Source organism: Chrysoperla carnea, chromosome 2, assembly GCF_905475395.1.
Source record: "Chrysoperla carnea chromosome 2, inChrCarn1.1, whole genome shotgun sequence".
NCBI classification, from domain to species: domain Eukaryota; kingdom Metazoa; phylum Arthropoda; class Insecta; order Neuroptera; family Chrysopidae; genus Chrysoperla; species Chrysoperla carnea.
In genome coordinates, this window is record NC_058338.1 from 97,907,109 (window position 1) to 97,919,817 (window position 12,709).

Consider the following 12,709-nt stretch of genomic DNA (forward strand, 5'->3'; position numbering starts at 1 on the left):
CTCTAACAAAGTCTAGGTAGATCTACCAACTTTGAGGATCTTTTTCAAATCTACTACCTCACAAGGAAAATCTACCTACTTTTAAAGTCAATAAAAAATTAAAAATTTCAATAAAATTTTGTGAAAATGCTTATAACTAGGCCTCATAATATTAAGTTTGTTTGTTTTTATTAATGTTTTTATTTCTCTTTCATTAATAATTAAACACTTATCGAAGAACAATTCTAAATAGTTTTATCCAAATATTAGGTGAAAGATCTAGTTTTGGTTCAGGGCGACCAAAACCGACAAAAGATCTAGGTTGTAGATTTACCAACATTTAGGCAAGATTTGCTAAAAACAACTAACTTTTTAAATCATATCTACCACCTAGACAGATTTTCGGTTGGCAAAACTCACGACAGCACACATTTCTAGCCTATGACCACAGACTAGAGATGTCTCCTACATAAGTTCCTACTTAAACCTGCTTCAAAAGTCGTTTTCAATTACTCTTCCAAAAATTTTCCTAGTTCACTGTTTGTAATTTTGAAATAATACAATAATTTTTTTACAGAATGTTCAACGAAGAAACGCCACAAAACTCCTTTTAAGTAAAGAAGATAATAAACCTTCGGTTCAAGGCTGGCTAACAAAAGTAAAAAATGGTCATGCAAAGAAATGTTGGTGTGTTTTAATTGGAAAAATGTTTTTATATTTTAAAAGTCCAAACGATAGTGTAAGTATACCCTGTTCAAATTATAAAAATTTCAAGAAATATTAAGAATTTATTTCTTTTATTTACAGAATCCCGTTGGACAAATTAATATGCGCGATGCAAGAGTAGAAGAAGTTGATCATATGTCCGATTCCGATAGTGAAGAACGAGAAGGTGAAGGACAAGCTTTAGAGTTAACTGTAGGAATATTTCCAACGCATCAAGGACCCACGTATCTTTTATTCCCTAGTAAACAAGAGAAAGATAATTGGTTATATCATTTAACCGTTGTTTCTGGCGGGGGACCAAGTGCTGGGACACAGTACGAACAATTAGTGCAAAAATTAATGGAAACTGATGGCGATCCAAGTATGATTATTTTTTGTGCATTAAGGTGGTGAAAGAATTTACTCATTAAATTTTTGTTTTATAGGTTGCGTCCTTTGGAGGCATCCACAACTTTTACATTCGAAGGAAAATATTGTATCACCATTGACCTCACTGAATTCTGAAGCCCTTCAAGCAGAAGCTATTAAACTTTTCAAGGTAAATCAATTTTTCCAAAATAATTCCCATGAATCTCTTGTACAAAATTAGGTGTAACAAATTTATACTCTTTTCCAGTGTTGCCAACTTTTCATGTCCGTGGCAGTGGAACAAGCTGGTATAGATTATCACGTGGTTCTAGCACAAAATGCCTTACAACAATGTTTAGATGTACCGGATCTACAAACGGAGTTAATGTGTGCATTAGTGAAGCAAACATCAAAGCATACAACACACAAATTAGGCGTCCAGGTAAACAGAGCGGTGTCCAAACTCAAACCTTCACGCGTAAGTGGCTCTGCACAGTTTTTATTTGCTGCTTTTTTTTCTTTCTCATTCTCTTACTCATTTTATAATAAATAAATTTATTCAATTTTAGATTTTCTAGATAGAAATTTAGATTAACAAAAATATATTTAAATTACATAATGTACACGAATTTGGTAGATAAGGTAGTTATCATTTTTATCTCAATTATTGTACAGAATTTCAATATTCACTTTGAGGTGATCTCGAATCTGCAATTTGATTTTCATCACGTATAAATTGCAAGTTGCACAAACACTGCATTTGTATTAGGTATTTTTATTAGGAAAATCTTTTCTAAAATAATTCGAAAGAAATCACTGTGAGGAGAGGCACGTGGATTGTACATTTCATGGAAAATGCTTTTTTTTCATTATTTTATAGTCTTTCAATCTGAATCTAGAATTTTTTTACAGCTTAAGTCTTTAACATTTTCCATGTTCACCCAGGCTATTTGTTTCAAAAACATGCAATTCAGTAGACTTTAAAGTGATTCGTTGAGCTTATCTCCTGCTTACTTGATTCAAAATTACATATGTATAACAAACGGATTGAGAACGAAGATTAGTAATCCTGGAACTAGGTTAAGTTAGATAAGAGTAGCTGTCCTGAGGTGAAACTGTCCTGTGGTGAGACATAATCACTATTCCATGAACCATTTGGAGCTTTTTAAGAACAGCAAGAATACTTTGACGTCAGCGGATTTCAGACCAGAGAAATCGTCAAAGAAAGGTAGACTTAGATGATTCCATCTAAGAGAACAATCATTTTAAAGTCTCCTCATGAGATGATGAGACATCGTTTATTTCTCATCATCACTGTGCTGTTCACCGTGCCTACCGCGTAGCTAGTGTCCTGTAATAGCCGCAACGATTTTTATTATAGCGGCCTGTGAAGCGAGATAAGATCTTCGAAACGCCTAAGATTGGACTTAAATCATATCTTGTAGTACCACAAGTGCGTTCCTTCCTCCATCTAAGATGGGCTTCATTCGAAAGCAGCTTGCATTTCGCGAACAGAACTCGACAGCTTTGTGTCATTTCTAGCAAGCTCGTCGGCTTCATAATTTTCTGGAATCCTATGCTATCGGTAGTCCTGTGCTACGTTTGAAATCCTGGAACTCAAAAACTGATCATTTTATGACAGTAAGATTTTTTCTCTGTTATTTCATAAACCTTCAGATTGGTATGGAATCACAGCTAATACCGGTTTGTCTTAATTTAACTAGACTTAAGCCCTTTTTAAAATTGTTTAGTAGTAGTTATCACTCGTGCGTTATAAACGCAAATATATAAATTGCAGATTATTACAATAATTTTAAATATTTCACCAAAAATAATTGAATTTATAATTCTTCATAATCTGAAGAATCAAGAAGGATATTTTCTGGAGTAACGAGTATGTGATAATACATTTTTTTTAATAATATTATCCTCAACTCTTTGTCTTTTTATTAATTTGGCCGTAACTCTTAATAACATGCTATTCACGCTTTTTGCTATTCATAAATCTACAACATCAAATCATTCTGAACACAAATTTTTGCATGCTTGTTTTTTCATATTTAGTGTCTCATTTTGATGTCTCTTTTATCTAAAATTTTTCGTTTATATTTTTTTGTATTCAGAGCATGTGTGATGCCTGTGATGTTTTTATTACAAGTATCATTTTTTAATTCTTTTGGATAAAAAACGAACTAAAAAGTCACTGATTGTTATTGAAATGGTAATTTACAATTTAAAAGGTTGGAACAAATATTATAGAAACACCTTTCATTTGATACATTTTGGAACTATGTTCCTTATATCGCACGTTGTCGTTCTGATTTGTTTGTGTGCTAAGGGGGTTCATCCAAAAACAATGTAACAAAAAAACGTAACATCGAAACCTAGGAAATTATAATTTTATTTTCATCGAAAAAATACCTATTTAATAATAACTAAACCTGCACAATTAATTATTAACTAGGTGATTATGATCGGTGGTAACTTCTGATTACTGTTTATAGATGGCGTTTGATACAAAATTCTAAAAACATGATTTTATGATTTTTTATATTTTTATAATAATAAATAATAAGAAAATGTCTATTTTCATAATTTGACAAACAAAACCTTGAAAAAAGTTTGTAAATACAATTGGATTATCATTCTTCCATTATGCTTGTTATTCAATAATTCATAATTCATAACGAAAAGAACATAGTTCCTACCGAGTGTCCCACGACACCTTTCGTTCTTTTTTTTTTTTTATTTTTTTAAATAAAACAAAATTTTTTAATGTTTTACTGATTTTTGTTTCATAACAAATTTTACGATAGTTGTTAAAAAGAATTGTCCTTCATTTTTCATTAAAAAAAAAGGTTCATCCCAAAATCTAAAATAAAAAATTAAAAAATAGAGGCAATTCAACAATAGGGGCGTGCGAAGGATAACCACCGATAAAAATTTTCTATAAATCAATAGACTGAATGAATTTTTTCATCAGTTGAAAGGAAGATTTTTGAATGATATTCTGGCAACTTTGCTTATAATTGTAAATTATGATTTTACATTTATAAAATCAGTGACTGACACCTATGTCCGAAATATTAACCTCAATTTTGGATAATGTAATTGTTTCTAATACCGATGAACTTTACGAGAGCACAAAGGCCTTTAATCCAGTCTTAACTTGTAAAAAATTTCTCTTAAATAAGATTCGTTAAGTAAACAGTTACTTTATTTAAAAAAATTCGAAAGTTAAAAATACTGATAGCTATTTCACTGGTCTATAAAAAAGTGTTTGTCGCGTGAAAATAGTTGACCAAAAATTGTCGTTTCAAAATTAGTGTGACAAAACAACATTTTTGCCCAGTGTTACTAATCGAAACTCAAACCATTATAACCAAAGAGAAGGAATGTGCATTATATTTTGAGAGATTTCTTTATAAGAAGAAGGTTATTATATCGAAAATAACGTAAATTGAATTTTAATTAGACTTTTAATCGTTCTACACGAGATATGAACCCTGTCAGTTCTAACAGATGACGGACTTACCGGAAAATTTTAGTTTTATAAATAACTTTTATTACGAAAATCATTAGTAGGCCATTGTTAAAGGTTATCGTCGAGATACTGTAAATTTTATTCCTCCCATTCAATAAAATAAAAATTAATTCCAAGGTCTTAACAATAAGAAAAAAATAGACAAGATACTGGCAGTTGATTTGACCGCAATATTATTGATCGGCGAAGAATAACAGGGATTTGGGGTCGAGGATAACAGTAATATAAATACTACTATTGGTTCGTTGCTAGGTCCTTTTTAGATTCACTAGTATTTATTGCAACTCGAATAAATTATTACTATAAAAAACACTTTAAGAACATATTGAAAACATGCATATTTCCTTCGCTGTTACACAAAAATATTTTATGATTTGACAGAATTACACTTTTGAAAATTATTGAGAATTTATAGTGGAGGACGTGTCCCGAGGCTAAGCACGTCCAAACTCGGCTAGACTCAATAGCGAAAAAATTTAAATTTAACGTACTTGCATTTAGGATAATATAAAAGACAGGTATTCTAATCCTGCAATGCATGATGGGAAATGTGTCCAGCGTTTGACATATTAACTGTCAACTAAAGTACTTTCGAGTACTTACGAGTTATGGGAGTTAGTATGGAAATACTTTAGTTGACAGTAAGTTAGTTAGTATGCTGGACACACTCGTAACCGTATGAAGGATTGAAATACGGTAACGAGTAGGCTAGGTTTGAACATCCGGTCTAAAAGCTTGGAAGACGTTTTCTTAAAAAAGGATCAAAAATATTTATAGAGTGTGCCTCAACTATGGTATTACAAGAAAAGTATAGTGTAGAGTATATAATTTTAATAAATTTTATAAATTGCAAATTTTAATGAAATTAATTTTCTATAACTTTGGTTATAATAAACATTTCAATTTGGCTGATGTTAATCGAAAAATTTTCAAAATTAATAGCTATTGAAGTATCACGTTAATAAGACATCGAATTCAAAAACTGTAAAGGAACTTTCTTCTTAGAATTGTATCTTTCATATTACTTTCCTCCTCTAATGCGACAATTCTAGAGTTAACATGGCTTGAGATTCGATTAAATATTTTTTAGTATAATTTTATGTTTTTTATTGATTATTTTTTCGATCAAAAATTTATTTTTGTCTAAAACACCAGAGTGGTTTTTAGAACATAAATATTATGTCTCTGAATGATGTTCAAAATGGAATGTTGGTGTTTCGATATATCTCAAATTATTTTCAAATTTATTTATGTTCAGTTTTTCAATTTCTGAATGAATGCCTTTTATTAAATATAATTTTTTCTAGAATATAATTTATTTAATTATGTAATCTAGTCAGTAGCCTGTTCTTCAAAGTTTTTCTTACATATTTTTTTTATGTGTATATTCTTTTATACATAATTTTATTATAAACATTTACCGAAAAATTTTCCATTTACATTTACGAAATAATTTACTACAAATTAGTGTGGATTTTGATTTGTAGCTTTAAAAAAATAGCATAGCACTATTTTATTAGTTTTTTTTTTTTCTTTAATGTGAAATTATAAAGAATTTTTCAGAAATTTTATGGGGAATGGGTTTTGGTGAAATTCGTTATATTTAAGTTAATCTAATCTAACAGTGCAGTTTAAATTAACACTTCTAATGATTCAACGCGACAATTACAAGAAAAATAGTAGTTTTTAAGAAAGAAATAATTTGGAAAAAATGGAAGTGTAAAAAAAAAGTGGATTGTAGCACTAAGAAAAACGTAAAAAATGGAACCAGCTGAAGTCAAATTCGATGGAAATCTTACGGGAAAACACGATTTTATCGCGAAAAAATAGCGTTTTTCGGTATTTATTTTCTCGTCTTGTATGGACTCGTAGGAAATACGTTCGGGACTTAAATTATCTTATCTTTAAATGGTATATTTTACGAATTTAGCGAATTCACCGAAAATCATTCTTGATAAAATGTATGAAGGATGCTTTAAATTGACTGAAATTTATATTAGAATTTATCATCTGAATTATCATCTAATAACTGAGCTTGATCGCTTCCATTATGGTATTTATTACATAAACCAAGGGTTGATTTTTTTCACTGCTTTTTCGAATTGAAAAATTATGTACAGATAATACTATACATACAGTTTTAAGCTTGAAACATTTATCCATAGTAGTAACATATTTGATCAGTTTTTAGATTTGAAGATTGAGGCAGAACCATATTTCTCTGCCGTGCATCATTTACACCTTTTGGTATTTAAGTAACCATTTTTTAGATCCTAAAACTACTCTAGATCTGATTACGATTTAATCTCAGACATAACAGTTCTTAATTTAAGCTCCTTATTTGTAGCTAAAAAATACAAAAATGTTCCTTAAAAGTGTCCGTTTTGATACCGACAAAGGTCCATCTCCAACCACTACTACATGGATCAGTTGGAGCTGTTTAAGAACAGCGGGAGTGCTTTAACGTCAATGGACTTAAAACCGGAGAGGTTGTCAAAGAAATACTGCCTTAAGTGAGCGCCACATCTCCTCATGGCAAAAGGCTGTAAAGTGAGATAGAAGATGACACATCGTTTCTTCCTCCTCCCCAATGTGACAGCTACTGCAATAGTCGTGATACACCGTTAGGTCTTGGTGATAAGCGTGGCCGCCGCCTAGCCAATGTCATGTAATAAATCCGCCCTTTCTTCCATCTAAGATTGTTTTTTAAGATATCCTCATTCAGTAGCAGCTTGCAGTTCGCAAACGGAACTCCCGGATTCCTTTTGATGCTAGTGTCTAATAACCTTGTTTTCTTAGACCTGAAAGAAAAATTGAATCAAAAGTTAAAAATCCTAAATTTCGAAACAAAAGCATCTAATTGGACAAGAGGCATGACTTGAAAAAAGGTCAGATATCCTTTTTCTATAATATTTCTTTCACGAGAAGAATTGAGGTTCCAAATTATAGGGTAGCAAAATCAGAAATGTTTTGTAATGTAATACAGAATGAGACATAATAAGCAATTTTTTTTGGTGCAGGAAGTACTCTGCTCTTAGAAAATGGAGGGGGGATGAGAAAGAATGCTTTGAGTTGAGAAAAGCATTGCAATAAAAAGCAGACGCATCTCTTTTTTACTTACCGAGCACTTTCCGATAAGAAAAACACATGGATATTGCCACTCTAAAACTCTAAAAAACCTTTAAATGACTCATCGTATGAGTCTTAATCCTTAATTCGAATAAAAACTGATCAAATATTGTAAATCAAAATCATCGTTTAGAATAAAAAATTAACACAAAACACACACACGGGACACACGTGGTAAAATATTGAGTAAAAAAAAGAGAACAGGTGTAGAAACGCCACCATTCCATTTCCAGCAATTGTTGCTGTGCGCAACGCAGTCGCTCTTCACGTGCGACTCTGCAAGCGGCACAAGTGCAGGAGTCGCCACTCAAAAAGGATCTCCTACATCTATACAGGCGCCGCCAGCACCAATCCTAGATTGCAAGACAAATCCGCCAACATATTCATTTGTACAAGGATGGCAATTACTAGCATTGGCTGTATCATTGTTTGTACCGAAGAATAATCGACTACTGTGGTATTTGAAATTACATTTGCAACGAAACGCTGATTCAAAGTAAGTATGATATGTCTTTAAAAACTTTAGAATTATTCTAGAGGAGTCCGAAAGAAAATGGTGTCTGCTGATTTTCTGAGAAAATTTTTCCAAAGTCTTTTAATCAGAATATTGAACAGGAAAAAAAAAACTCCACGACTTTTCGAAATTTTCGAACTTTGAAAAAAATTTTTATCCTCCAGGAATACAGGCTAGTGTGAGCTTTACCATCTCCCTAAAATTCTCTCCAGTTTTACCGGTTACTCGATCAATCACTCCGGTGCAGTGAATTTATAGTCTGCTTAAAAAAATTCTATTAACGTTTATTTACGTTTTATTTTAAGATCCGAATGTGGCAAATATGCTGCATATTGTGAACGAGCTTTAGAACGGACATTACAAAATGGTGGCCGTGAAGTGAAACCATCTCGAATGGAAGTCTTATCGATATTATTAAAAAATCCTTATCATCATTCGTTACCCCATGCTATTCCTGTTCATATGTTAAATGGTGCTTATCAAGTTGTCAGTTTTGATGGATCCACAACGATTGAAGAATTTTTAACAACGCTAAATCAAGAAATCGGCTGTCGTGAATCAACGATATCTGGCTTCACATTATTTAGTGATGATCCAATTGAAAAAGATTTGGAACATTATCTAGATCCCCAAGCTAAGGTAATTATGCCGTTTCAAGCCTGGCAAATTCATTCTGCGAAATTATTTCTCCGAATCCAAAAAGTTTTCTAATTGTATTATAATGCGTTTTAGCTATGTGATGTAATATCGAAATGGGAGACAGCACTTCGTGAAAAAGGTTCGGGTAAATTTGAAAACACACGAGTGATACAGTTGACGTACAAAAATCGATTGTATTGGCGACATGCAGCTAAAATGGAAACTGATCGAGAACGGCTTCTATTTTGTTATCAAATAAACCAACAAGGTGAGCGAAATTTTATCCAATGTTTATTAATTGTTTTCTGTCAACGTTAACGTTAACGTGAGCTGGTAATCAGTTACGGATGAACCATGTCAGAGCCCTTAAGCAATGCAATTTTGCGAGACCCGTAGCCAATGTGAAAATTAGATCGTTTTTTAATCTTCGTAAATTATCCTGGCGCACCCTTGTGTTGGGCCCTTCCCATACAAATCTGGTCGATGTGGAGGCCTTAGGCAGTTGAGTAATCTACCTAATGGTTAATTCGTCACTGCTGATAATATAATTTTGGATTTCTAATTTTTGTTTTAATTTTCAGTGGTCCAAGGTAGATTCCCAATTAACAGAGAACTAGCATTAGAATTAGCTTCGTTAATGGCTCAAATTGATTTTGGTGAATATAATACGGATAAAGGTCGAGGAAGCGGTGGTCAGGGTAATCCAAATCATAGTGTTTTATGTGCTTTAGATAAATTTTATCCGTATCGATATCGAGACGCATTATCACCGGATGGACTTAAGTAAGTATAATAATTTATTATTAGTATACATAAAGTCCAGGCCGAATTAAAAAAATTCCATTTTGATTTTGGAGCTGTTGGTAGACTGTCATTTTGAAAATTCAAATTTTTAAAGTACCGGACTACCGACAGAGAGAGAAAAAAGCAAATATTCGTAAATTTTAAGTGAGCGGCGCACAGGGGCCATATCTTATACTAATTGGTGGCAAGGAAATACCATGGATACTTTATTGCAAAGTGAAATCAATAGTAAAATTACATTCTGAAGAGATGTATTGCATCGTATAATTTTAATGTTATAATTACTTTAGTAATTATATCAATTTTACGTTTACTATCTAACTATGATCCTATTTCAAAATAACTACTTTTAAAACCGACAGGAGTCCAAACCTTCTGTTGGGCCCCAAACTAATTTTAATACAGGGCTGCTAGGTCGCCACGGCGGGCTAGGACGCCACTTAAAATTGGCGGGCTCAAAACTTAGAAAGAACTACTTCCTCAAAAACACCCTTTCTCAGTGTTATTGGACTACGTGTTTTTTAATTGAAAATTTTTATTTTTTCAACAGAGACTTGCAAGAACGATTAATGGAAAAGTGGATCTCATTAAAAGGACGAAGTTTAATCGACTGTGTTCGTATTTATTTAACTTGTACACGAAAATGGCCATTCTTTGGTGCTACGCTATTCCAAGCAAAAGTAATTGTAAATCACATTCCAATTTTGATTCTTAACGTTTCAATTTCTTATTCCGGATTTTGTTCACAGCTGAAGCAATCAGAACCGATTATGGTATGGTTAGCGGTTGCAGAAGATAGTGTTACTCTATTAGAATTAGCCACAATGACTGTTTTGGTTAGGTATCCTTACGCATCAGTTGTTACCTTTGGAGGATGTCAAGATGATTTTATGTTGGTTGTTTGTCCAGAGGAATCAGAAGGATCCCAAAAACTTTTGTTCTCTTTGAGTAAACCGAAGGTATTGTATTTTTCACAATTGATTAAACATTTTCTAGATAAGGGTGTTGATAAAATCTCACCAAAACGAGTTAAAAAACGGGTAAAAAAATCATAAAAAGTTTGCGATTTATTTCTTATTCCAAGGCTATTAGCAATAAAAAAATATAAGAATTCAATTAAATAAATTCCCACTTCATTTATCCTGAATAGCAAATAATCACGAATATCGAAGAAAACAATAAGCATCGACTATTATCACCTTTGTATTTGAGCGACTTTTCGTAGTTTTCTAAGCCTTGGGCGTATTTAAGGCATAGGTTTTATATAACCTTTACATGTCTATTGATAACTGGGAGTAACCAGATGACAATACTTGAACTTACGTTTTCAAAAGGCCAATTAAAATATTCAAATTCAAATCAAATACATCCCTCCAACTGGCGATAATAATTCATACTAATTAAAACAGGAAGTGGGCCCGTTTTCAGTAGTTCCAATTTAGACTTCTAGGTTACTTACCATTTATCAATGGTTCATGGTACAATTCATAACCTAGTATTTGTCATAACGAAATTTTCATGGAAAACGATATACAAAATTCCATTCGCAATCGAAAATTTGGCGTAAATTCTTAATAGTTTTATTCATTCTAAAAATGATGTATCAATAATTATCGCGGTACTTATTTGATATAATAAAATATCGCTCAACAATGCCTATGGGACTTTAACGCTAAGATATCAGCGCCACGAGTAAAAGAAATGTAAACCATAAATGTTTATACAGCTGATTTTTTCATTGAATGAAAAGATAAAAGATTTATCATATAACATATATGACTTAACATACAAATGTAAAATTTATTTGTATGTTTTCATACAAATAATTTATATTATAAAATCTTTGATAAAATCTTTGAAAAATCACACTTTAAAATTTTAAGTTTTAAGAATGTCCGAGCACCAAGGCAATTTTTTATAAAAAGCTTGATTTTTTTATATGAAGTTGGACTAAGTTGGACTATCTCTTACCTTTTAGTATCTAAATTAACTACTAAAGAAACCCGGAGAATTATGTTCAATCTAATGTCAGAATATAATATCCCCCATCAAACTTTTAAGTTAATTTTTGATTGATCTACTAGAAAACTGTAAGTATGTATGGTATGCAATATACAAAATTTTAAACAACCAATTTACGTTAAATATTATATATACACATGCGAGCTAACATTTATAGTTCTTTTTTCTATCGCTAGATAGAGTCTTTCTTAGCATTAATGTCCCAAAGGTGTATACCTTAGGCTTAAGATTATTCGTTTAAATAACCAATTTTTTATTTACATTAATTTTCAGATATTAGAATTAACTTTATTAATTGCTGACTATATGAACGCATTGGGCCATGCACTACCAGGAACACCACAAATGAACACACTTACACGAAATGGTTCACATCGTTCGATACGCTCTCGACCCCCACAGGCCACACAATCTGTAACTCATGTGACAATCTCCACCGGACATAATACACTCTCATCAACGCTAGGACATTCAACGACCCAAGCCACAGCGCATACTACACAACAACCGGATATTTTAAAATCTACACCGGATCATCATGCATCGGTTGTTGCAAATGTAACACCACGTGCCGAAAAGAAACGAACTCATTTAGATAGTGGTGTTGCGTGATTAACAGCCACCGCGTCATCATCGGCGACATCAACTCCAACAAAAAAAGTGATAAAAAACTAGAAAGAAAATAAATTATACGTGAAAATTATTATTGTATTTATATTATTTATGTTTATCAAGTGCATTTTTATTTTTTTGGTGGGTATTCACAGTTGTTTTTCCGTGCGATTATCTTTAAATTATGTATTATAAATTATTTTTTTGAAAAATTAGCTTCATTGGCACAAAAAGAATATTACTTTTATTTTTCTACTCCACAATTTTTCTACATAAAAAAAAACTATTTTGAAATATTTCGACTCTTTGAGAATTATACTTTAAATGGAATATACTCATATATAATTCTACTTAACAACAACATAAATTTTTGGAATTGAGTTTAGCAGGAG

The 12,709-nt window shown here is 31.8% G+C and overlaps 1 protein-coding gene across 10 annotated transcripts in view; it reads left to right on the forward strand.

The window, feature by feature from the left end:
* LOC123292073 (uncharacterized protein CG43867) overlaps window positions 1-12,412 on the forward strand; it is an 872,927-nt gene extending 860,515 nt beyond the window's left edge. For 2 of the 10 annotated variants that reach the window (XM_044872589.1, XM_044872591.1), the window contains exons 7-17: window positions 557-718; window positions 787-1,066; window positions 1,131-1,243; window positions 1,322-1,531; window positions 7,960-8,222; window positions 8,546-8,879; window positions 8,973-9,147; window positions 9,461-9,662; window positions 10,234-10,369; window positions 10,433-10,642; window positions 11,979-12,412. In XM_044872589.1, the coding sequence (XP_044728524.1) occupies window positions 557-718; window positions 787-1,066; window positions 1,131-1,243; window positions 1,322-1,531; window positions 7,960-8,222; window positions 8,546-8,879; window positions 8,973-9,147; window positions 9,461-9,662; window positions 10,234-10,369; window positions 10,433-10,642; window positions 11,979-12,317 (2,424 nt within the window). In that variant the 3' untranslated portion in view covers window positions 12,318-12,412. The remainder of the gene's footprint in view (window positions 1-556; window positions 719-786; window positions 1,067-1,130; window positions 1,244-1,321; window positions 1,532-7,959; window positions 8,223-8,545; window positions 8,880-8,972; window positions 9,148-9,460; window positions 9,663-10,233; window positions 10,370-10,432; window positions 10,643-11,978) is intronic. The other 8 variants (XM_044872590.1, XM_044872592.1, XM_044872596.1 and 5 more) reach the window with 6 other exon arrangements.
* The last annotated feature ends 297 nt before the right edge of the window (window positions 12,413-12,709 follow it).